This window comes from Paroedura picta, chromosome 11, assembly GCF_049243985.1.
Source record: "Paroedura picta isolate Pp20150507F chromosome 11, Ppicta_v3.0, whole genome shotgun sequence".
NCBI lineage: Eukaryota > Metazoa > Chordata > Lepidosauria > Squamata > Gekkonidae > Paroedura > Paroedura picta.
The window spans coordinates 5532579-5559682 of record NC_135379.1 but is presented as its reverse complement, the minus strand read 5'-3'; the positions used below and the strand labels follow the sequence as shown (position 1 = coordinate 5559682).

The 27104-nt window shown below is 41.6% G+C and overlaps 1 protein-coding gene across 10 annotated transcripts in view; it reads left to right on the top strand.

The window, feature by feature from the left end:
- The window catches only part of KMT2C (lysine methyltransferase 2C), a 146806-nt gene that overhangs the window by 71256 nt on the left and 48446 nt on the right, over positions 1–27104 (top strand). For 9 of the 10 annotated variants that reach the window (XM_077302806.1, XM_077302807.1, XM_077302811.1 and 6 more), the window contains exons 12-21: positions 2683–2796; positions 5929–6641; positions 13885–14004; positions 16661–16777; positions 17934–18035; positions 19556–19660; positions 21220–21401; positions 21783–21947; positions 24411–24520; positions 26360–26425. In XM_077302806.1, the coding sequence (XP_077158921.1) occupies positions 2683–2796; positions 5929–6641; positions 13885–14004; positions 16661–16777; positions 17934–18035; positions 19556–19660; positions 21220–21401; positions 21783–21947; positions 24411–24520; positions 26360–26425 (1794 nt within the window). The remainder of the gene's footprint in view (positions 1–2682; positions 2797–5928; positions 6642–13884; positions 14005–16660; positions 16778–17933; positions 18036–19555; positions 19661–21219; positions 21402–21782; positions 21948–24410; positions 24521–26359; positions 26426–27104) is intronic. The other variant, XM_077302813.1, reaches the window with a different exon arrangement.

Here is a 27104-nt window from a genome sequence, read left to right as displayed (position 1 = left end):
GCCAAGTTTTATTATGTTCTCGAAATCTGCAGAGACTTGCGATGGGCATTCCATTTTTGCCTCCCTCACTATTTTGTCCTTCCTTTTCCTGAAAGCCCCTATAGTGTCTCCCCTTTTCCTGCTTCCCCCTCTCTTTCCTACCCAACAGCCAACCTAACTTTATCTGCCTCTTTCTTCAGCTGCTTCTCACAGCCTCTGCCTAGGAAAATGTGGCTTATTTGTGTGGTACCAGCTGCTGGGCCAGAACCAGTTCTATAGTAGGGAACCCTCAAGGACTTGTGGGGGGACACATCACTTTCCCCAGTATCCCCCACATTGTTTCCCTTTTACTGACAACCCTCACATCCTCTCCCCTTTTTCTGCCTCATTATCTCTTCGGCCATTCACCAATCTACTTATCTACCTCTAATCAACTATATTATTAATTTACTTCACTTATACCCCACCCATCTCCTTACTGGACTCCAGAACAGCTTATATTATTCTCCTCTCCTCCTTTTTATCCTCACAGCAACCCTGTGCAGTAGGTTAGGCTGCAAGTATGTTACTAACATAAGCACCCAATTAGATTCTGTAGGAAGATGGGGATTTGAACCTGGGACTCCCAGACCCTACTCTGAATCTTTGACAGCTACCACACACTGGGTTTTGTAGGGTGGTTACTGTTGAACAGTAGCAAGCAGCCAGGCCCAGTTTAATCATGCAAGTTGGGTGGTATCAAATCACCAGACATTACTTCCATGCCTAGGGTTACCCAGTGTCCAAGGAGGATTTGGAGATCTTCCAGAATTACAATTGAACCCTAGAACAGGGGTAGTCAACCTGTGGTCCTTCAGATGTTCATGGACTACAATTCCCATGAGCCCCTGCCAGCAAATGTCAGCAGGGGCTCATGGGAATTGTAGTCCATGGACATCTGGAGGACCACAGATTGACTACCCTTGCTCTAGATGACAAAGATCTTTCCCACTGGAGGAAATTACTACTTTGGAAGATGGATTGTATAGCATTACATTCAGCTGAGACCTTTTTTCCCTCCCCAAATCCTAACCTCAGTCTCTACCACAAAATCTTGAGAATTTCCCAACCTGGAGCTGGCAACCCTATGGCTTGGTCCCAATCAATCCTTCCTCAAAGGCCAAAATAGGCCTGGAAAGGACTCTGCCCTCCAACCTTGCATTCTTACTCACACCAATCCAGCCTGGAATATTGTGGTTGCCAGGAACAATCACCAAAGGACGTGTCTTAAAGCTACAGGCTCTCCTTTTATCATTTTTGGGTTTTTTAAAAAAAGCCTTTCAGTGTATTTTAAAAAAAGATTTCTCATTTTTCTTCAAACCTTGGGGCCCTTTTCAGACTTGTGGAAAAATCTGACTTGCCCATTCCCAGATCCGGGTGCCAGATTTAAGGATCCAAAGATCTGGCTGACTTTGCTATTAGAATATGAAACGATGGTCCATTCACAGCTCCAGTCACTGAATTTAGCTGTTCTCAGATTTGGTTGACTTGACTATTAGAAGACCTGTTGACATGATGATGGTTTTCTATACCGCCTCAGGCAGGTTCTTTGAACAGGGAGTGTAGAAATGTTTTAAATGGAACAATAATAATAATGATCAATTGGAAGATAATGACACGTAGAAAAAGTGTCTTAATAGTGACTTGGTCCTATTTCATACTGGAAGAAAAACTGAGGGACATGTTCTTTTCATAGGAAAAATGGCACTATTTTAATGACGAAGAATAATATGAAGCTATTAGTGCGCCATACACTCAAGAGATCACTTCTACACTTTAGACCCAGATTTGAAACCAGTGTGAAATCTCATTTCATTCAAACTGAAGTTTAAATTTCATTTTTAATGATTTTGGAGTCTCATAGAGGAATAGATTAGTCACTGAAAGTCACAGCATCTCCAATCAGTTTTAGGATTTGCGGAGCTCTTTCACATAAAAAGGGACCTTCGTTGTGCTTTTTTACAATAATATGCTCTGTCTTCTCATAAAATGTGATATTCCTGTAGAGACATCTTCTCTGTGCCTACTTGCTTTAGTGCATTTTAATGAGAATTACTAGAACGAAGTATGTTGGGTCTTTCTAGCTGATGTACATCACAGTAAGCTTGAGCCCAAAAGATAGATTATTAGTTTGAGAAACTGGGATTTGTTCTTGAAACTTTATCTAAACTCTAGAGATCAAGTAGAAAATTCATGCTCTGTTTTCACTGAGTGATTCAGGCAGGATGAAAGTTGCCGATGCTGCACATTGTTAAAGCTCATGGAGATCAGCAAGCGGTCAAGTTCTTTGCAGGATCATCCTTAGATGGCAATGCGAATTCATACAAAGGCAATTTAACTCTGCAGCTACAAAGTTTAGCAGAATTAATGCAAAAAGTAAAAAGAATGTAATTCACCATGTCGCTGGATCGCTTTCATGCCTGATAGATGCTTATGTGGTGGTTTAGCTGACTATGAAAATAATTCCCTTAATTTATGAAGAAAATTACCATGGCTATTCTACTTGTGTTTGGAACTATTCTGAACTAGTTCATTGAAACCACACTGCCAAAATACCACTTTGTGTTCTTAAAACAAAGGTCAAGCTATGATAGCAGTTACTGACAATAGGATAATGCAATAAATGCATCAAGACTGATAAAGTGTTTTCTGCTGCTGCTTAAGTTTGTGCAGATGAAATGGAAATAGAAAATGGTGCAGATGATGTGGTAAACAAGGACGAGCTAATAACAGATAGCAGCCTTGCTCAAGAGTCAGCCATCGGATGCATCATAGATGGTAAGAACATTGGGTAACCAGATAAAGTATATAATTACGTAGGGCAGGGGTAGTCAAACTGCGTCCCTCCAGATGTCCATGGACTACAATTCCCATGAGCCCCTGCCAGCATTTGCTGGCAGGGGCTCATGGGAATTGCAGTCCATGGACATCTGGAGGGACGCAGTTTGACTTACCCCTGTTTTAGACAATACAAAATGTTTGGAAAATCTTAACATTGTTAGTTGCAAAATGTGGAATAGTAGACTCCTTCATGTGATGAGAAAGAAAAAAATTTTCTGCCTACTTCTCTTATTTTTGTAAGCGAAGTAGGCAGAAAAAGAGTATGTATACTGTCTGAAAGTATTTGCTGATTTTTCCATGACAATCATGTATTATATCAATGTGTGAAATAAAATACTCTTGAGACAATCTGAAGAAATGTGTAAATACTGGATGCCTAGGAGCATGACTGCTCCTGTTTCTTCTCAGTCACTCAGTGGAATGAGAAATTTGTGGATACCAATTTAGAAGACAATGTAGTAATTTAGCTATTCCCTTTTGCTGTAGTCCTCTCCCTTTACTTGTTTCTAATCTAATCTTAAAATGTTCAGCTGATAAACACTTCCCACTGATAAATAAACATAGTGACATGTAGCTCATTATAGAGAGAACATTTTAGTTGAAGAAAATTAATGTTAGCAGATTTTCTTAGTTTTTAAAGGTTGCTAGAATTTATAGATCTTCCAGATTTGCCTGGTTTCACATTATAGTGATATTTCAATTAAAACATTCACTCAGAGCCAAACTCCACAGTATAATTTTAATGAGTTGCTGACCCAGACTTGACTTGCTTTTGGGCGTGGCTTTTTAAGAGTCTCTGGGAGGTCAGCTCTGCTGAAGATTACATCATGGCAGCAGGAGGGGCTCCTGAGTGCTGCACCAGTTTCCTAATCGAAAACAGTTGAGAGAGGGACTTGGTTACCCCATTTCGTTGCTGTGCTTGCAGCTCCAAAATGGGGCAGATAACCTAAAAGTCACATCTTGTTGCATGGCCCTCAGTCTGCAGTTCTAGTGAAAAATATTGTCTTGGATACTCTTAGGAATTCAAACATGAAAATGCTATTATAATGCATATAACCCAGCCTTTCTCAACTTTTTTACCATTGAGAAACCCCTGAAATATTCTTTAGGCTTTGAGAAACCCCAGGAGTGGCACAATCATGCGGAATATAATTGGGAAGCATAGCTGTGTACACACCCACCCAGGGCCCCATCCCTGCCACCCCCTCCAGGCCCATTACTGGCCATTTCAGGAAGGGGGGGGAGAGGTTGACTTGGCCATGTACGGTCACATCACTCAACAGCAGAGTCGCCTGAAACTCAACCCCTCCAAGACGGAGGTCCTGTGGTTGGGACGTAGGGGTCGGGAACAGGAAGCGCGTTTACCCACCCTGGGAGGGACGCACCTTACCATCGCGTCCCAGGCCAGGAATTTGGGTGTGATCATTGACGCCTCCCTGACCTTGGAGGCGCAGGTCAAAAGAGTAGCGGGCCAGGCATTTTTCCAGCTTCGCCAGGCCCGACTACTAGCGCCCTACCTGTCCCCCGAACACCTAGCCACAGTGATCCATGCAACGGTCACCTCCAGAATAGATTTCTGTAACTCGCTCTACGCGGGCCTTCCCTTGTCCTTGGTCCGGAAACTCCAGCTAGTGCAAAACGCAGCTGCCAGGGTCCTCACTGGTACACCTTGGAGGGCTCACATTCAGCCAGTGCTGAGGCAGCTGCACTGGTTGCCAATTGCTGCCCGGATCCGGTTCAAGGTTTTGGTTTTAACCTTCAAGGCTTTACGCGAGTTGGGACCCACATACCTGAGGGACCGCCTATCGCCCTATGCCCCCTGCAGAGCCTTACGTTCTGTGGGAGAAAATCTGCTGGTCGTTCCCGGCCCCAGGGAAGCACGCCTGGCCTCGACCAGGGCCAGGGCCTTTTCGGTCCTGGCCCCTACCTGGTGGAATGAGCTCCCGGGAGAGCTGCGGGCCCTGCGAGATCTTCCATCATTCCGCAGGGCCTGCAAGACGGAGCTCTTCCGCCAGGTTTACGGTTGAGGACGAGGCTAACATCTATGCCCCCCCCAGGGACCCGGGACCCGGGACCTGGGATTGAGATTGGGGATTAGTACCATCAGTATCCCCTCTCCACCTGCTTGTAGTAGGAGGGGGAGGTTGATTAGCCTATCTTGCCAGGTTAGCTTGCTAACCAATAATGTTATATTGTAATTGTTGCTGAGGGTTTTTAATGGATTTTATTGGGGGTTTTAAAATGTTGTAACCTGCCACGAGCCGTAAGGGAGTGGCGGGCAATAAATCGAAAGATAATAATAATAATAATAATAATAATAATAATAATAATAATAATAATAATAATAATAATAATAATAATAATAATAATAATAATAATAATAATAATAATTTCAGTCAGTCTGTAATGGCATACCAACAATGTATTCCAAGCTACCAGATAAAATCCTTGTTTTCAGAATCTTTGACAAGAGCTCCAGATAAACAAATGTTATGCTGCAGGACCATGTTAAAATATGAGGTCAAGGCTTTAGGGATGGGACTGTGGTTCATTGGTTAAGGCAGGGGTAGTCAAACTGTGGCCCTCCAGATGTCCATGGACTACAATTCCCAGGAGCCCCTGCCAGCATTCACTGGCAGGGGCTCCTGGGAATTGTAGTCCATGGACATCTGGAGGGCCGCAGTTTGACTACCCCTGGGTTAAGGCATCTGCTTTGCATGTAAAAGATAGGATGGTCAATCCCTGGCACCTCCAGTTGAAGGGATCAGGTAGCACATTATGGGAAAGATCTCTGCATTAGACCTTGGCGAGGCACTGCCAGTCTAAGTTGGTAGACCTTGATAGACCAGTCATATCCCTCAATGCAACGCAGTATCATGTATGTATCACATATCTCCAGAACTTCTATCATCACTATTGCACCAATATCTGTTCTCGCGTTTTTAGGAAAAAATGTGGATCATAGCTCTTATTTTGTAAAACGTAGCTCTTAACTTGTAAAATTCTGATAACTGTTCTACCGACGATAGTATCACTTGAAGCTGAAATGGGATGCTCTCATTGTTTCAGACATTTCAGTAGACAGAACAAGTGGTGAACTGGAAAAACAAGTTTCTGATCAATCTGGTACTGATGCAATGGAACCGTCTTCTAAAAAGAGTCCCGTGCTTGATGATGATTGCATTGACAAACCAATGGAAGTGGCTGAAGATCTTCCAGATATAATGCAGCAAGTGTCAGACAAGCTAGCGGAGGAAATGAAGCCATCACAGGACAGCACCGAGGTGTTGGAAGTGTCCATGGAGGAATGTCAGCTTCCACCTGTGACACCAGACACCATAGCTAAGAAGCCAGAAACTTTTGTTTTGGTAAACAAAGAGAGACCCTCCTTCAGAAATGAAGAGCCATTAGAAGCAAGGATAGTGCCAGAAAACGCAGAAGGAGGTAGCACTCCTGAAAATTATGAAACATCATCTCTTCCTGCAAGTGAAAGTTGTGCAACTGACAGTTCACCATCAGGAGAGAAATCTTTAAAATCACCAGCTGAGACGTATTCTTCATTTCCGTCCTCCGTTGAAATAAACAAGACCAGTGTGTCTTCCTCACCAGCAGCTTCATTAGAGTTAGGGTCTTCACATGACATGATGCGCAGTCAGGCTTCCTCGCTAGAATCCTCAGCAGCTCTTCCAGCAACATATGTATCTTTCACTCCAAAAATTGGCATGGGAAAACCAGCTATCACCAAAAGGAAGTTTTCTCCTGGGAGGCCAAGGTCAAGACAGGTAAGCATGTTTTAATTAAACTTGTTACAAACCCTGTTTTTTTGTAATTATTTAATGGTCTCTTGGGAATTATCACTTGGTTCGTGGTCTTGAGACAGTCATGTATAACTTTTTGACTAATATTGAGATTGGGGTGATTTGGTGCTATTTTTGTTTAGTATGTTGATTACAGTTGCTGTGGGGAAAAACTGTGGGCTGTTGTCAGAACAGACTTTGAAGTTGCAGAAGCACTCCTCAGCGAACAGATTCTGTTACTAAGAGTTTGTAGTGTGATGTACTTTATAATATTACTCTTTTTTGGCTGTTCTGGTATCCAGAGCAAACCTTTATTGCTTATGAATGAAAAAAAAGTGTCATCCATGGATAAATAATGTGAGACTCATTTAATCCTGTACGGTAAAGCTAACAAATTGCACAGATAATTTATTTTGTTGGGGTCTAGTGAATGTCTCCATATTTTTCATTTGTACACATAATTAACTTCTCTGCTTATCTGCCTCCTACTAATCATACTAAGTAAAAGAAGGAGAGAGCACGACCCTAACATTATTGTATCATGGTTTCAATTATTTTTTTAATCACTCATTATAGAAATTATTTTCTCCCGTAAAATTTTTCTTCCTAAATTTGGAACTGATTTTCCCCTCTGTGATCTTTTAGACAAAATTATTTTGATTCTATGGTAACTGAATTCTAACAATATAGTTAAACTCAATTTTAGTTACAACTTAATGTATATTTTGAGATATTGTTTCTATCCCAAGCCAAATTTTAACAAATTTTGGGATAGAAAACGTTTCATAATGTTACCACCAGGGCAGTTTTGTTTGTTGATGTTGTCAGCCATTCAGTCATGTCTTGAGCTTTGATTTTAGGCACAATATTCTTTTTTAGGTAGATTCACTTTTCTCCTTTGCCATGCTAGGTAACGGCTTACAATCTTTTGACTAGACCTCCCCGAACTTGGGAGCCAAAGGCCACATGTATATAATTTAAATTCTGAGAAGAAAACTTGATCCTTTTGAAGGACTTCATTAACAATACAATAAGTTGAAAAACAACCACTTAGGAAAACCCAATTGAAAACGGTTCAATCTAGAGGCTGTTCTGGTTGTTCTTATATACATACATATATAAAAGAAGAGATAAGAAACGTTTATTTGTATTTATTGTGAAATTGTTTAGTATAGCCCGGGATAGGTTCTGTTTTCTGTTACAATAATTTTGAACTGTCCCTTTTTTTTTTGTGGTATGCTAGGTAACGTACACAGGAATGTTACATTTCCAAAGCTAGATGGTTTGAACCTAAGATTTTAGACAGCTATTACATTCATGAACTTAAAAGAAAAATTGGGAAAACAGCTAAAATTACTAATACCAAACTTTTAAAATATTTGGTGTGTTGTTCGTACCCCAGAAAGACACTGTTTACTACTATGCAGGTGACAATGTCCTAAGGAAGAAACGTTGTAGAGCCACTTTTTCTAGATTCTTCCAGAGAAGGACAACCGGAGTATGCAAATAACTTGCAAGTATCACTTGAGGGCCAATAGCAATGACTGGTCATCATGTGCGGATAAGGCATTATGCAGGGTGGCAACCCAGAGCTAGGACTTAGGTTTTGGCTCAGCCAGGTGTGTTGGGAGAAGGGGATGAAAATGTGTGACTGAGTGGCATGGGCAATTAGGTGGGGTAAAAGGAGATAAAGCTGTGGCAAGCAGGGACAAATGGGCATTCCCCTACTTTGTCTCCATTTTTTCTTTTCTTCATTTATTAGTAAACTGAATAGAGGGAAGGGTGATTTCCCAATACATTTATGTGTCCCTGATAGTACTCCCAGTTTGTAACTGTATGTAAACCATGTAGTGGGTTGCTTGTTAAAGAAATCCATCTGGGCCCCTAACATAAAAAAAAAAATTAGGTGGGTTTGCATGCAGAGGGGAGTCCCCAGATATGCAGAAAAGTTATTCAAGTGGAAAGGGAAAAACCCACCATATATGGCACGATGATTTAGTAGGCTACCAGAGACATGCAATATTGAATGCAGTTGAATAACTTTGAAAGAGTCAGGCAATAGAAAAGTTGCCTGTTCCAGTTACTAAGGGTTTGTGAACTGCTGTAGGAGAGCTGTATGTGAATTTCCAAACAATATATTCCTTCAGAATCTCCCCTGTTTACACTGTATAATTCCTCACAGACCCATATTGATCTGTATTTCTAATAAAAAAAGTGTTGCTCCATATCTGGATATCTAAATTTGTTGAATGGGGCCACACTGACTAAAACCAGATATTTCTGCAAACTTAAGGGATCCCCCAGGTTTGCATAAAATTCTGCAAATGTTGAAAATGTGCAGTGGGCGGCTTAAATCCCCCCTCAAAAAAACTCACAAAAGGTGTTGTCTATTCATGTGCAGACAGTGCACATATCTCCACCTCCAGGAGTAGGAGTAGGCAGACATGAGGGGCAGAAGAGCTTCAGTGTGCCAGGCCCAGTAAAAGCAATGATGGGGGGTGGTTGGGAGCCATAGCAGCCCCATCAATGTCTGCAGCGATTGGGGGGGGTGCGGTGACTGAGATGCAGAGGTATTGGGTTGGTGGCTCAGGACAACAGTGGCCCCAGTGACAGCTGAAGTGATTGAGGATGGGGGGGGGGAGCTGCAGCAGGTCCAGCTGAGGCCAGGAGACACATCTGGCCTGGAAGCAGCATTGGAGGTGGAATGTCTGGAATTTTGAGCAGCCCCAGGGACAGCTGCAGAGACAGTAGTGAGAAGCAGCAGTGATGCTGGCGGGAGGGGTGAGTTGGAGCACCAAAAGGGAGTCGGAAGGCAAAGCAGTGGGGTAGCTTGGCAAAGCAAGAGCAAAGCTAAGGGCCGGGCAGGGTAGGTATGCAGAGCAGATAGGTGGCAGTGATAGGAAAGGGTACAGAGACGTGCCTGAGGTTGTCAGAAGTCTTTAGGATGCTTTGGGCTGATCCCGCGTTGAGCGGGGGGTTGGACCGGATGGCCTGCATGGCCCCTTCCAACTCTTATGATTCTGTGGTCTGTGAAGTCAGAGGATTATGCAGTGGTCAGTGAAGGAATTTTCCCAAGGATTTCTCTTAGGTTCTCTCTTGTTCCATTTAAGAGACAAGGTAGAGGTGCTGCATTTGGAACTCTTGTATATTTTCCAAAATGTTATTTGGTAAATTAAAAAGAAGCAGAGTCTGCTTTTACCCATGGTATTTCTGTAGTGGGGATACATACAGTATTTGCTGGCGTATAAGACTACTTCCCCCCCCCCCTGAAAAACATGCCTCCAAGTGGGGGGGGGGTCATCCTATACGCCGGGTGCACTTCAGCTGGGATAGACATAGCTGCCCATAGTGGCCCATAGTACTGTAATGTAATGTAACAAACTCTATATTTTGAGTGGAAATGTTGGGGGGTCGTCTTATACGCCCAGTTGTCTTATATGCCGGCAAATATGGTATATACAGTACAATACTTCATTGTGGATTCCTGTGAATGCTACTGAAATTACATTCTTTCTGCAATTTCTTAGCAATGTTCTCCACCTATGGCCAAATATATATTTACATTTTAAAATGCCAAAAAAGTATACTGTGTATACAAAGATGTCCCCTATACATTTAGAACTGAGCAGTGCTTCAGAAAAATGTTCTAATACTGCAGCACAAGAATCGACATGGTGAAGACTTGCATTATTTGGAAGGGAAGGATTTAATCATCATGTTGTATGAGTTTCAAAATGCCAAGTAGTGATAGACTTTTTCCACCAAATGTTCATGACGAACACACAATCAGATTTTGTGATGCTGATTTTTGCCTTGGATCATTCTGCAGAAGAAGCTGCTCTCCCCCCCCCCTTCCCCTAATATATATATTTAATACACTGGTGTCTTTGAGGCAAGATAGTCATTTGAGTAAAGTCTGGATTGTACAATGCATTAATTCCTTAGTATGCCTCCGGAGAGGTTGAGAATCTTCTCAATGAAAATCTTTAGGAAGTATCATCTGTAAAAAGAGCAGGTACACATGTAAGCAAACTTTCTTTTGCAAGCATGGAAGGAACATAAGACAGATTTGAGTACAAAATATGTAGTAACAGTTTAGTGAAGCCTGCATATCTAGAAATTGACTCTATTATTCAGCTTTCAAGACTATGGGCATTATTTAAATAAACCTCAGTATGAATAACCTTAGTATGCGTGAGCAGTAGTCCCTAGCAACTGTTCCATGGAAGATAAATTATTGGAAGGAAAGGGAAATATCTGATTAGAGAGATACTAATTTTGAAATCATGAGCCTCTTGTGGCGCAGAGTGGTAAGGCAGCCGTCTGAAAGCTTTGCCCATGAGGCTGGGAGTTCAATCCCAGCAGCTGGCTCAAGGTTGACTCAGCCTTCCATCCTTCCGAGGTCTGTAAAATGAGTACCCAGCTGGCTGGGGGGTAAACGGTAATGACTGGGGAAGGCACTGGCAAACCACCCTGTATTGAGTCTGCCATGAAAACGCTAGAGGGCGTCACCCCAAGGGTCAGACATGACTCGGTGCTTGCACAGGGGATACCTTTACCTTTACCTTTAATTTTGAAATCATCTTTCATGTGTGGAAAGGAGTCTTCCAGACACAGAACTTGAGTTTCTATAGAACCTAAATATAATAGCATTGTATGAATTCTTACGCAAGCTGATTTACAAGCTGCGGGAGGTGCCCTAGAGAAGAGAGCACGTCTTACTGATCCTCCATGTCAAATACAGACGCTGCCTAATATTGGAGAAGCAGTTTACAAGCTCTCAATGACTGAACGAACCTGGATTGACTTGCCTCGCAATATTTAGCCCTTCGTTGGGTCTTCCATCTAGGTTATCTTCCTTTACCTCTGCTCACATTTTGGCAGCTCCTTCATCATCACTGCCAGCTAAGATCAGAGAGGAGCTGCTACCTCTAGGTACAGTCTAGTATGGTACTGGTATGGTATTCAGATTCAGCAAATATTTGAGAATACCATTTTTTTCAGATCCATTATATCCTATGGAGAGCATTATAGTCAGTGGTCCCCATAAGATAATGGAGAATTGATCTGGGGGTAGCTGAGGCTCTGGGGGGCTGCTTTTTTAAGGTATAGATACCAAATTTGCAGCATAGTTGATGGTACCTCTCCTAACCCTCCAAGTTTCAAAAAGTTTGGACCAGAGGGCCCAATTTTATGGACCCCAAAAGAAGGTACCCCCATCCTCCATTCCTTTCAATGGAAGGGGGGAAGGCACTTAACACAGTCCCTTTAAATGCTTTGTGCTAGCTACAAGTGAACTCCAAGGAGCAAGTTCACCCTTTTAAATCCCCAAAATGGCTGCACCCATTTTTGGGGTAGCTGAAATTCAGCCCCAATCTATATCCGGCTGACAGAATAGCTGAAAAAGATGTTCATTCCCACATTGGTTTTGGGCCACTGAATGGCTGTGTCTTCAGTCTCAGGTAGGAGGTGAAAAGGTGAGGATGGGCCATGTGGACCAAGACTGTCACAAGCATTTGTGGGACTGGTGGAATTTTTAAATAAACATGTTATGCTTTGCAGTGTAATCAGTTCAGTCTGCTTTAAAAAGAAAATCCTCAAGATTAATAGCAGAATTTAAGATGGATAATTTTTTCAGTGATAGCTGTCATCTTTGGGTTGGAGGGAGCTATACCCTTGCAAATTAAATTCTCCTGACACTATTCAACATATCTTACTGGATTGTCCCTTGTTTGTTGCCCAGCGAAGGCATGTTATACCTCTTATACCCAAATGGAGAAATCATTCAAAAGACCTGATCTGCCAATTTTTATTGAGTGATAAGGATCCTGATGTCACTTTTATTATGGCTGAAATTTCTGACTGATGTATTTTGACTATCTCTGCTTATCTTGCTAACCTGCTTTATGCCCATAAAGGTATTGCGTGTGTGTGTTGGTTGGATCCAGACAGTTTTGGCAAGTTGACAAATGGAGGTTGTTGGAACTGTATGGACAAAAGCTATTTTCGTTGGGGGGCTGAGATAAGGAGAGGAATTAGATGAAGTTCTCAGGAAATTAACCAACTAAAGAAATCAAATGTCCTGTGTATTGTTAAAATCCAAAAACAATAAAACAGGTTGTACAATAAGGTTGGATAAAAAAATTAGAAAGGCGTGCAGTCAGATAAGGCAGGGGTAGTCAAACTGCGGCCCTCCAGATGTCCATAGACAACAATTCCCATGAGCCCCTGCCAGTGTTCGCTCATGGGAATTGTGGTCCATGGACATCTGGAGGGCCGCAGTTTGACTACCCCTGATGTAAGGTATGATCTGGGGTGATTCAGGAAGAAGGCAGACAGTCCTAACAATTTCATTTATTCTTATCTGGCTTGCATCAGCATAGTCTTCAAAATGAGATTGTAGCATCGCTTTAAAAATATGTACACAGGGCTTTAATCTGTGTTCAGTTATTTTTTTGAAAACATGCATTATCATCAGAAGGGGGAGGGGGTGCGAGAGTGAGCATTTTCTGTGAACTGTACTTTCCTGGGCCTAAATAAAAATCCAAATCATCACTAACATAGCTGTTTTATTTCCTTTGAGAATCTCCTTGGTAGGTTATCTGTAAATTTCAACAAAGATACTAATCCTCTGCATACTGATATTCCATTTCTGCCCAATAGTAAACAGGGTTGCCATGTGCCTTCTGGCACTTCAATGACTAGTGGAAGAAAAAAAAATTAACAGCAGCGTAACATCACTTCCCGGAAAGTCATAGAGTTTTCAATGATTCCTAGAGAGGACTGGCATCCCTTCTGAGTTTTCCCGGAAGCAGCATCGTATCATGTCACACTGTCATTGATGGCTGGCTTGCCTGATCTCTCTCCTGCTGCTTTTTCCACAGTGGGGGTGGCTTTTTCCACCTCTGCGTAGATGCAGTTTTCATTATAATCATACTTCATCTTTTATTCATGCCAGTAAGCTTTTATTTTCTGACAGCGCTTGTTCTTTTTTGATATTAATTTTATCATCTTTTTATACACACTGAATTCTGACTGGAATCATCTGTGAATGGGAATGCTAGGTTGAAACGTTACCTGGTGTCCATTGGCTTGTTAAACTGAGTGCATGTTATATCTGCGTGCCTGCATGTGCTTTGCATTCTGAACTTTTATTTGCAGCCTTTAGTTTATTTTTATTTAATTTGGCTGAGTTTTATACATCTATTTTCTCACCTGACATATCTAGGGGGCTTGGAGTACCCATAATACGGTGAGCCCACCTTCCTGGTCCCCAGACATTTCAGAAGGTCGGGAAACTTTTAAATCCAGACCGCTATCTGGCAGTGCCATGTGGAGCATCAAAGTGGTAATTAATCTGTATTTAACTTCTTATTATCTCTTGTTATCTCTGTCCTAAAAATATATTGGTGAAAATTCTCCCAAAGCCTAGCTTTGTGCACATGTTATCTTTTTAATTTGCTTTTTAAAGGTCTAGAGCATTCATATTCATTTTTTAAAATATGGCCACCTTCCAAACACATAGGAAGATATGCTTTTGCCAAAATCATAAATATACAAAATGGCATATCTGGTGAGTTGCTCATTCAGCTGTGTGTTGTGCTTGACCTCCTTTTCGGCCCTGAAGACCTGTTGGGTATCCTTAAAAGTCCTAAGACTTTTGCAACTTAACTTGTGAAACAGTAATGCTTAGAGTTGTGTGATTGGGCCACCGAAGCAGCCGTTCCCACCCATCACAGCCAGCACCGTGCCGTTGGGGGGGGGCACAGGCGCCGGTGCGCCGGTCAACGCATACAGCTGTGCGCCTGCGTGTGTGTGTCGACTGCCGTGCTGGTGGCTGCGCACCCCCCCCGGGTACAACGCTGGCTACGACAAGCAGGAACAGCCGCATCGCACAGCCCTAGTAATGCTTTAGCTCCCAGTACAAATCAGAGTAACTCACTTTGGTCTCCTCTGCATTTTGAACACTGTGACTAGGACATAACCTATAGATTGTCACCATTGTCTTCTGGATATGACCTGAAAGTGTAGATGGAGCCTTGAGAATATGGTGTGCCAAAACTTTATTATTATTATTATTATTATTATTATTATTATTATTATTATTATTATTATTATTATTATTATTATTATTATTATTATTATTATTATTATTATTTCCCGCCACTCCCAAATGGCTCGCGGCAGGTTACAATGTCTTAAAAAACCCATTAAAACTCCCATTAAAAGACTTTAAAATGTCACAACATGGCAGCACAATAATAAGATCCTCTTCCTACCCCCATTCCTAAAAAAAGGGGGGGTGGAGGAGAAGGAAGTCAACGATGTTCAAGAAGCCCGGGGGAGAGCAGTCGATGTACCCCCGACAGACTAACATGGGTTCCAGAGTTTACACGGAATAATTCTGGTGTATCTTCCATGAGTCATATACAGAAAACAGTAAAACAACTGTCTGAAGATAACCATTATGATGGTTATGTTTATGCCATTTACAGAAATTTAAAAAATAAATTGAATTTGTAGCACTAAATAAAATAGAATCTGATATTGGAGGTCTGTATGTAGGTACTTTTTATGTTGAGTTAATTTTGGTGTCCACATAATTATTCAATGCTGATGTTGCTAATTTTGTTAACTTATGCTGTCTGAAAGAATAATGTATACTAATGATATAAGCAAAAATATTGCATGCCTCTCATTAGTAGTTCTAGCTGTGTGCTGTGGCTTTTTATTGTTTGTCTTGTTTAAACATATAGTTGTTGATGTATTTTATTTGATTTCTTTATCTTAACATCCTTTTTTCAATGTTGCTAGCATGTGTAGAAAGTAGTCTAACATTTTTTAAACACACAACATGCAAAGTTACCACGTAGTGTTATCATATATCAGATAATATCGGATATCTGTCACAATAATCTATTATTTAAATAATAGTTTTAGTATTTAAATTATTCTTTTGGAAGATAGACTTCTGTCCATTCTGAAATCTGCAAAACGTAGAAGGAACTTTTTGCATGAATACATTGAGCCTGATCAATAATCTCCTTTTAAATATTCCCACGTTATTGCTTTATCTATATGAAACTTGTATGGTCTTTATTAATAGAGTGGTATCACTAATTATTTTGTGTGTTCATGGATATAAACACAATCAGCTTTATGAAAGCATGCAACTTTGTCAATGTGCTATAATTTATGAGGATAATGTTAATAACCATTTTATGGTGGAACTTCATAAGTATACGTATCAAAAATACATCTAGCTAAATTGAGTGGTGTTGGTGTTAATGTTCCATTAGAGAGTTTATGGCAGTGCTACTGCACTAGCACTTAGAACTGGCTTTTTCCTTTCATTACAGGTGGTTGAGGTGAGATATACTATCTTATGTCCTTTTAATTATGATCTGAGAGCTGGGTTATGTGTGAGATGAAGCGAACTTGAACAGTGAACGTATTTTGAAATTGTCAGTGAGTGGAAAGCAAGCGATTTTTTTCTTTAAGTAATCAATATATATTACTTAAACTAGAAATTAGAATGAGGGATAGTTATAATTTTTATGAAATTGCTTGAAATCTGTCCTGAGGCCATCAGATAGGACAAGGTATAAATAAACCTAATGAATAAATCAGGAGAATTGACGCACATACCCCAGTTGCCACCCTCATGGTACCCCGACAAGAAGGTATACCCACTTTTGTAAGCCTGCCGTAGTAAATGCTTTGGAGCAGGGGTAGTCAAACTGCGTCCCTCCAGATGTCCGTGGACTACAATTCCAAAGAGCCCCTGCCAGCAAATGCTGGCAGGGGCTTATGGGAATTGTAGTCCATGGACATCTGGAGGGACGCAGTTTGACTACCCCTGGTTTAGAGGTTTAGACTCTTGCAAATCATCCCATTTAGCCTACTTCATAAGAATCAATCCTTCTTAAAGATGACTCTGCTGTGTGGATTTTGTTTCATTTTTTATTTGGGTTCTTCTAAATATCTGGCTTTGCACTAAACAGGGTCGTGGATCAGGGTTCCCTGGAAAGCGGAGACCACGTGGTGCAGGCCTTTCTGGAAGAGGTGGAAGAGGAAGGTCAAAACTGAAGAACGGAATTGGGTCTGTTCTTACTCCAGGGGTAAGAATCCATGACGGACCCGTAACCTGTCATTTAAACTAACCTGATTTGGTAATGAGAAGCAGAATTGGGAATGAGAAGAGTAATAAGAGCTGTATGACTATGACATGGCATTACATATTCTGACTCCTTAGGATGTAATTTGAGCAGTTCCTCTCCGCTCTGCTTTGAAGCCTGTAACTGGTTGTATTGATGATGGAACTCTACATGTACAAAATATTTTGCTGTCCCGAGATCCTCTAATTTCTCTTCATACATTATTGCTAGTAGGAAAAGAAGCTTGTTTAAAATCACTATTTAAATTGTGTTAAATTCATAAGAAAAAGGCACTTTTTCCTCCTTCCCATACAGCAAACTTATAATCAGTTTATATGCTTGTAGTTGTTGTTTGCCTTTCCCCCCAGTGGGGATCCCAAACAGCTTACACCATTCTCTTCTTCCTCCATTGTGTCCTCACAACCGTTGTTCCCCAAAAGGTAGTCTGCTAATTAGTTGGGGAAAATGATCATAAAGGAGACATTAAAGAAGGTAACTGGGATCTCCCTAATGTTTACGAGAATCATTCCCATATAGAGAACACCACTTTTCTCACTACCCAAAGGAGTCCCAAAGCAGCTTACAAACACCATTCCCTTCCTCTCCCCACAACAGACACCCTGCGAGGTAGGTGGGACTGAGAGAGCTCTGAGAACTGCTCTACAAGAACAGTTTTATGAGAACTTTGGTTAGCTTAAAGTTACCTAGCTGGCTGCATATGCAGGAGTAGGGAATCAAACCTGGTTCTTGAGATTAGAGTCTGCTGCTCTTAACCACAACACCACACTTACTTTATTAAGGGGAAATACGGGGATATAGCACTGAAAACATGTACATGACTAGCTAAGAAGAGTTCAGAGAGGAGAGGGGAGAAAGTAGTTTGGAAAATTACCTATTTCAGAGAAGAGCTCTTCAGAAGCACCCAAATGACCAGTGTTTAATGGAGGGGGGAGAGAGACACAATATGTTGGGGTGTATGTATGGGTTAAAGAATACACACACAGAATGCCCCTTGATGTAGGGCAAAATACTGTAACAAACAGGTTTAAAGATTGGTAGTAACTTGTTAAGAAGTTAATAGGTGATAAAGTTGTTTTGTTTTTGCTTTTTGTCTGTGTAGGTCATGGATATGGACACTTTGACTAGCAAAGACGAGGAAGAAAATTCAATGCATAATACTGTTGTACTGTTTTCCAGCAGCGACAAGTTTACTTTGCAGCAGGTTGCAATATCTATTAACCTTAATTTTCTAGCTTGTGTATGTTTCCTTTTGTAAATGGGGAGATCGACAATGATGTACCATTGTAGACAGAGCAGGACCACTGCAGCATGTGACCTCTGAGCTCCTCCTGAGGCCGAGTCTGAGAACTCCGCCCACTAGTTTGTCCATTTCAGGACATCAGTCAGAGTACTCATTCCTGGTTTGAAAGTATTACAGAGCAGGGCTCACACCACTAAAGAACAGGGGCCTGTGTTTTAAAGAGTTTTCCATCTTTTTTGTGATTGAAGGAGGAAGAGGTACACAGTGTTCACCTGCCTTTGCTGAATCAACTGTAGAGATGCCCCTGGCCTCATGGCATTGGTGGGCAATGAAACCACAGGGTAGCAAGACAGACACTGCCATCTAATGAGCTAGCTGAATACCAACATTTACTGCACCAGACTTATGGCTGAAATGAGACACATATCAAAGTGGGCATCAGAGATTTCATGCTGCTTTGCTTTCATTTATTTATTTTTGAGTTTGATTATGTTCTGCCCTGTCTTCAGAAACTCAGGACATGCGTAGGTATGGGATGCACATCTAGAGGTGCATCTGTACGGTCATCTATATAATATAGATGGGGGAGGGCGCATCCAGTACACTTGGGGGCAAATCCAGATACACTGCAAATAAACAGACCATGCCATCCTTAGCAGAGTCACACCCATCTAAGCCCATCGACTTCCAAATGGACTTGGAAGGGGATAACTCTGCTTCGGATCATACTGTTAATGGATAAAGTAATTTTTACTGGAAACTTGTAAATGTCTAATTGTTATATGCATTGTAATTGTTTTGAGAGTTTTACCACACATCCTTTACAAAAAGTTTATTTTATTATTTATTTTATTTATTACATTTATATACCGCCCTCCCCAAAGGCTGAGGGCGGTTTACATCAAACAGTACAAATAACTCAGTATGCAGTAACACAATAATAACTATAACATTATGAACAATAGGACATTGGGGAGAACAATAACTCAACACTTACTGATGGTCCAGTGGGTTGGGTGAGCCTGCAATGCTGGTTGGAGGAGGGAGGCTGAGGGGGGCCGATTGGAAGCGGTGGTACTGGTTGACCTCAACCAAATACCTGGTGGAGGAGCTCCCTTTTGCAGGCCCTGTGGAATTGTTTGAGCTCCGTCAGGGTCCTGATCTCCTCTGGGAGCTCGTTCCACCAGGTGGGGGCCAGAATGGAGAAAGTAAGGTCCCTGGTTGAAGTCAAGCGGGCTTCCTTGGGGCCAGGGACCACCAGGAGGTTGGAGCTGGTGGAGCGTAAGGCTCTTTGAGGGGTGTAGGCAGACAGATGATTCCTTAGGTACTCTGAGCCCAGACCCTGTAGGGCCTTAAAGGTGATGATCAAAACCTTAAGTTCAAGGAGGTTTTAATAAGCAGCTTCTGAGATCTGACAAGATCAGGCTAGCTGGTCAGGATTTGTATTGGTTATTAACCGGAAAGATCTTTTTACGTTCTAGGACATGTGTGTTGTTTGTGGGAGTTTTGGCCAAGGTGCAGAAGGCCGATTGCTTGCATGCTCCCAATGTGGTCAGTGTTATCACCCCTACTGTGTCAGTATTAAGGTGAGTTCTCTGAAATGATTGCTGACGTACTCTACTTGAATATGCCACATTGATTCGGGTTTTGACATTATTAGCAGTTTTGTTTGCTTGTCAAATACTCCTCTGTTAGTGTAACCATTATTGGTATGCAGCTTGCAGAACGCTTTAATTAAATGACATTTCATAGCTGCAAGTGAAGTTAACCTTTCTGTAATTTTGCAGCCATAAATAGAAATTATTATCCATCAGTTCATTAAAAGAAAGTATTAAAATATAAGCTTAAAACCTATAGCAGGATTTTTTTTTGAAAAAAAATTAAACTGCTTCTGCCGTTTACGAAGGCAATAAGGTTCAATTAATTCAGTTTGTCTGTTGGCTGTCAGAATTGACAGCAACTGGAGTAGTTAATTAATGTTTTACATTTGTTAAGCTAGGAGAGAATGTGTGAAAATTAAATTTGGGTAGTTATAAGATGACTTATGCACAGATAATAAGCTATTTGCTGCCACATATAAACTGTAAAGTGCCTTTTTCATTTTATAAGTGCTGTTACTTAAAATGTGGGTTTTTATTTCATGTGCCATATCGTTTAAGCTAAAGTCTAGAAAAGCTTTAGGAAACGGTTCTATGTTTTTAGAATAGTGTTGTTTTGATAGCACTTTTCCCAAAGGTAACCACAAAATGTTTTGTTTTAAGCTGTAATATAAAATAGGGTGTGACATCAGATAACATGGACTATTTTTCCTGCCCTGCCTATGCTTGTTATCTTCTATATACACAATGATAATGGTTCAAGAGATATATATGGGGCGATGTTTTTATGAGAGTGTTCACAATGGTGAAGCGATTATTTTACTCCCCATAGTTATTTGGGATATGCTGTGGGTTAAGTATGTAGTCTTCAACAGAGGATTTGGCGTAAGCGTGCTTTGAAGGGGAGTGTTTAAAACATACTCAATACCCTGATTAGGAATATTGCTTTCAATGAAGTCTCCATTGCACCAGACTGTTGTTGAGTGGGTTGTATCCATGAATGACATACTGACTCATCATTACCTGCCACATACCTCGCTGTTTTGGCTCCTGGGGAAAGGGGTGAAACTTGGTGATGCAGCTGTGGGGTGTGGTGACATGGGGATGGGGGCTTGAACCCCATAAGTGCCCCAGAGAACACTCCTGCACCCCCAGCCCACCCCATATATTTAAGTGCATTTAAATCTGGATTTTCAGCATTTGAAAATGAGCACCTCTTAATTCCAGACAGAAAGCTTATTTAAAAACATGTTTCAGCCAAATTCTTGGGTGTTTTGTTGCCACTGGGTATACATAAGGGGAGGAGCGGCATAGAATATTATACATAATAATACAACTGCAAGAAGATTTTTAATTTTTCAGTAGTTTAGAGAGTGCTTTTCACCCAGGGTGGGGTGGGGGGGTGGGGCTGCACATACTGGTGCACACCACAGAGCATACTTTCCCAGAAGGATGGAAGCAAATCGATAGTAATAAAAGCCTACAAAACAGCTGTGATTTCTTTGAGGCTTCTGAGAGTGATTAGCAGGCTGTCTTCCTCTCCGTAGATTACAAAAGTGGTGCTCCACAAAGGCTGGAGGTGCCTGGAGTGCACCGTGTGCGAAGCCTGCGGGAAGGCTACCGACCCAGGACGGCTGCTCCTTTGCGACGATTGTGATATCAGCTATCACACGTACTGCCTAGATCCGCCACTGCAAACAGTCCCCAAAGGAGGGTGGAAATGCAAATGGTACGTGTGGCTTAATTCTGTATCAAGGTCACCCCTAACCTTATTGTGGCCTGCTGTTGGAATTTATTTTTCAGACAATATAGTGTTGGGCGTGTATGTGCCTGATTTCAGCCCTAAACTGTTGTAACCCGCCTGTTGTAACCCGCCACGAGCCGCAAGGGAGTGGCGGGTAATAAATCCAATAATAATAATAATAATAATAATAATAATAATAATAATAATAATAATAATAATAAACGACTGAGGTGGAAATTGTTCGATTATTCCAGGATTGATTTGTACATGCTGCCTATAGCAAAAGAAGAGCTTTAAGAGAATTAATAAGCAAAGATATTTTGTGAGGTCAGTTTGAGAAAGCCATTCCTGTTTTGTGTTTTGTAGGTGTGTTTGGTGCAGACACTGTGGAGCGACTTCTCCTGGCTTAAGATGTGAATGGCAAAATAATTACACACAGTGTGCTCCCTGTTCAAGTTTATCTACCTGTCCAGTCTGCTGCTGCAATTACAGAGAAGAAGAGCTTATTCTGCAGTGCAGGCAGTGTGACAGGTTAGCATTTCTAATACACTCTGAATATTTTTTTTTCCCCATAGTGCAGTCATTCTTTCACAGTGTGATGTCGGATGCGAATCAGCTTAAGTTTAGTTGCTTGGGTTTACTTGCTGTCTTTTTTACTGGAGCTGTGGAAAAACAGTGGTCTTTTCTGCCCTAAAGAATTGCTTTGAAAGAGAAAACCACAACTCCTATCACAGATGAAACAGAGAAGAAAACCACAACCTCCTTCACACATCCACCAAATGCAAGGCTTCTGGTCCCCATATTTGAAGAACAGATGCTGTGCAGGCCCAAGTACCCATACCAGATGACTGTGGATCTTTTGATCCTCAGAAGAGGGAGGGAGGAGTCTGTGGTGTGGCAGGGACAACCGAGAGGGAGGCAGGAATGGGTGTGCACAGTTGTTATTCTGAGCACCACCACTCCACGGGTGCGCCTGTAGCTGCCTATGGGTCCAATCTCTGTATGTGAGTATGGGGCTGTGTTGAAAATTGGGTATACTTATTATCCAATACTCATGATGATCTCCTGTTCCCCTCCTAGAAAGGTGACCCATATTGTTTCTGTGGTAGAGTGCGTTGTTATAGTCCAACATACATTACTGTAATGGAGCGTACAGCTCATTCACTAGGTAGAGCTCCCTAAATGTGCAAAGAGACAGAAATGTAGAAATAGCTATCCTTTTATTTAAAAATTATTCCCCAGAAACAACAAGGGTAAATCTCTATATTTTAATATGCCTTTTCAGAGTTAGAATCCTTTCCATTTTCTTATTTTCATAACAGAAAAAAATGTAAACCTCTAAGTCAGTGGTCCCCAACCTTTTTATCACCGGGGACCACTCAATGCTTGACAATTTTACTGAGGCCCACTGCCCTAACGCTCTCTGACTCTGGTCGCTATGGTAATGTTTAAACATCCCTTCAAAATAAGATACAGGCACGCCACAACAATGAACATAAGGAACATTTTATTTTCATGGAAATTTTAACTCATGACAATGACAAATCAATAGGAATCCTGAGCTTGTTTCTCTGCAATGAGATAGTCCCATGTGCGCCTGCCGGATCGTGGATGAAGGAAAGAGCTGGGGGGGGGGGGAGGCGTCCTTCACGGCCCACCTCCAGTTAGTCGACGGACCACATGTGGTCCGCGGCCCACAGTTGGGGATCGCTACTCTAAGTAATTATATTTGAACAGAAAACAAGACCTTAGAACACATACGTATGGTCAGTTGAGAATGGATTCATTTTCCTTTTTTAAACATCCCTGAAACAACTGTCTATTACTCAGAATTTAAGTGCCTTGATGAATAAAGAGTGGGAAGATTCCCCACCTCACTCACCCCTTACCTGTAGTATTGGATATTCAGATATTGATTCTGTGGAATGTGGGTGGTAATTTGACTGCGAAATACAGATCAGGTGTGTCTTCCAAAGAAACAAAGCATGATTTACATGTAGATAAGGGTACCAAACTTCAAACCTGTTAAACCTTTGCCAGAATTTCCTTCACTGCCAGTTTAAAATTAGAAGAAGAAGAAGAAGAGTTGGTTCTTATATGCCACTTTTCCCTACCCGAAGGAGGCTCAAAGTGGCTTACAGTCGCCTTCCCTTTCCTCTCCCCACAACAGACACCCTGTGGGGTAGGTGAGGCTGAGAGAGCCCGGATATCACTACTCAGTCAGAACAGTTTTATCAGTGCTGTGGTGAGCCCAAGGTCACCCAGCTGGCTGCATGTGGGGGAGTGCAGAATCGAACCCGGCATGCCAGATTAGAAGTCCACACTCCTAACCACTACACCAAACTGGCTCTCCAAAATTACAATATACCACAGTCACATTAAAGCTGAGGAAGAATTTAGGGTAACTTGAATACTCACATATGATACCAAGACAAATAACACTGCTTCACAAAACTATGTGATTTGAATTTGCAGCAGGAAAGAGGCAATGGCTGCAGCAGTAGCAGGAGGGCAAATGAGTGGGCAGCATACTTCTTTCACTGCCCACTCACCCTCTGCCCCCAGCCCTTTGCCTGCCATCTTCTCTTCTGCTGCCACTAGGAATAAAAGCACCTTGTAAGTGAAATGGGCTTTAGTCCACAACATTCTGTTTTCAGGATTCTGCAGGATTCCTCTTTAAACATAATACTCAGAGTTCTGCTGGTGTAGAAGCTATGTTGGTCTGCCATTCACCTTATTTCATGTGTTATTATCAGGTAAAGATTATAGCTGCATCTCAAGCAATATCTGACTTGAACAAACGGAACATTGTTAGTGGATGCGGTATTTCAAGGTTGTCCCTGTGGAAATAAAAATATTGTTGCTTCCTCATGGTTTACATGGTGTATTACTTGCATGCTTGTAATCTCAAAATTGCCTGAATGGTCTGTGCAATGTAAAATTGTATGTCTTTCAGTTTAATCTCCCTCCCCACCCTTTCATTTTAACTTCCAGATGGATGCATGCAGTCTGTCAAAACTTAAACACAGAGGAAGAAGTAGAAAGCACAGCTGACAGTGGTTTTGACTGTTCCATGTGTAGGCCCTATATTCCCCCAGCAAATGGTAAGAAGTTTCTCCATGGGATATCTCGTGCAAGCGCAGAGCTTCTCAGCTCAGGGCTTCAGATACTGAATTAATTGCCACCGTGTTTCTTTAAGGAAGAATATCGCTGAGTATGCCCCACAGATACAGAAGGAATGGTTAGATAGAAGCACACTGGTGGTCTCCTGTCCCGGCTGCTGAACAATAAGGGGAGATCCATGTCCAGCTCTTTGATCAGATATGGGAGAGAGATAGTATTGAATATCTTGAGGAATAATTTAGCATTGGATTCAGTTTTGTTTTGTTAAGATAACAAATGTAACACAGCTACCCTGTAGAATTATTTTTTGTAGCTGATAACCATCTCAAGACCCTATTAAGTGTGATCGGATCAGATTTGCATAGGGAAGTGCAATTCAGCAGTTCTTTTTGCTGAAACATTTTGGCTGAAGTCCTGCAAGCATTTATTTATTACATTTGTATACCACCCTCCCCTAGGGCTCAGGGCAGTTTAATTGGAATTCCCATAGTTTTAGAAAAGACTCTTCTGCTGTTTTCTCCTTTCCCCCCTATTTTTAATGTCTGATGTGGTCAGTTTATTCACTTGAATAGAGACTAGTGAGTCTTTCCAGCACTTTCTGCAGCAAACTTGGTGCCATCTCTTTTGCTATATCTACTGCCACAGGATCAAGTATTGTTTTTATTGATAGTGTCAAGCATTCCTTCACCTTAGCAGTGGCCTCCTGCTATTTGCATTTCAGCTTCCCTAGACATTTAGTAATAGTCTTGAATTTTACAGTGGCCCAACAGAATTCCTGGGAGAAGCTCCTGCTGAGCTGGATTTCATGTGCAGGTCTGATCCTATTAGACTGGATTCAGTACGGATGGTTAGCTCACTCCCCTTATTCAGATTCTTCCAACTTTTCTAATTCAGGGCAAGTTGGGAGTTGCCCATACCTGTGCTAGCTTAGTGTGAGAGCCAACTTGGTGTAGTGGTGGTGGATCCCCCCATTTTAAATCTGTTTGTGAATGATGTTCAACCTATAGAGTTCTTTTGAAAGGCTCCTGTTACTTTAAATGGGCTCTGTTCCGTAGTCATGGGAGGTGTTTTTTGAAGCTCTGAGGCAGGGGAATGGCAGTTGGAAGCCAGGCTCTCTGGGGAGAAGGCAGCTCTGTCTTGAGTGAGGGGGGAAAATGGTAACTCTTCCTAGACTGAGGAGGAAAAGGGGAAGAAAGGGTTCATAGTAGGTAACAGTTACAGTCGTTACTTTGCCCATTCATGTTATCCCTTTTCTTAATCCTGGATGAAGACTGATATACACCTTATCCGGGAAACTTGGCCTTCTGATGTGTCTTTGCAGTCACTACCCTCAAGGTGCCAAAAGTCTTTCACTGTGGCAACAAAAGACTTCTGGAATTAATCCAAAGAAATACATGCTTTGTGTTTAAACTGATGAGCATGGAACACTGAATGATGATAGATGCCAATTCTATACGCCCTTTATTAATCATAGTGGGAGTTGGTTCAGAGTAAATGGATATAGGACTGTAAATTCCCTTCTGTGAAATTTTGCTGATCATAACATTCTTTGGGTTTGGCCTAGTGCTTTCAGAAATATTCTTTCATTAATTTACGAGCAAGCAAGCATTATTTTCCATTGATATTATGAAGCTTCCGTTGTATCGCTGGTACAAGGGTATAAAAAGTTAAGGATGCATATCAACCAAAAATGAGGTCAGACTCAGGGTGGCATCTTTAAGAAAGCCAATATAGCTCTGGCATGTCTGGTGGCAAGTGCTAGAAGCAGGAAAGTGGAGTTGTGTAACACATTCTGACCATTTACGTTTTATATTTTCCAGTGCCTTCCTCTGAATGCTGTGAGCCATCCGTTGCAGCCCAAATTATAACAAAGGCAAAGGAACTTGGTACATTTAACATTCTTGATTGCTCTCCTCTAGCAGATTTCTGGTGACATTTCACTTTGGAGTCTAGATTTATGTTTAATTGCATCATCAGTATATCTATGGTCATTACATTTATTTTTTGCCATCCTGTATTTCTTGCTCATTCCTTTATTTTTAAAATTATACTTTTATCCTCAATCCCCTACGTGCTGGCATAATTTTAGAGATATTCTTTAAAAGTGTATAGGACTGCTCTCTTGTTTACGTCTGTCTTTAAGGGAACCATGAGCAGTTTATGGCCGTTTCTGTCATTGATGGAAGCAGTGACGTTACTGGAGAGCGATGAACAGATAGCTGGAAGTCCCCAAGAAAACAATATAGTTATGCTGTCAGGCATCAGGAAGTCTATCAGTGTCTACTAGACATGATGATTGAGTGGAATCTCCACATTCAGAGGCACTTGGAATTCTGGAGCCAGGAGGCAACATTGGGGCAAGGCCTCAGCTTCTATGCCCTGTTGCTGGCCATCTGGAGGAACTGGTTGGCCGCTGTGTGAGACAGGATGTTAGGCTAGATGGACCACTGGTCTGATCCAGCAGTGATCTTTTTATGTTTTTAAGTTATGAATTTGCCTTATTGTAAGAAGCGTTCTTCCTTTAAAAAAATGTGCTGTTGTGCTAGAATAGGTTATTGCTTAAAA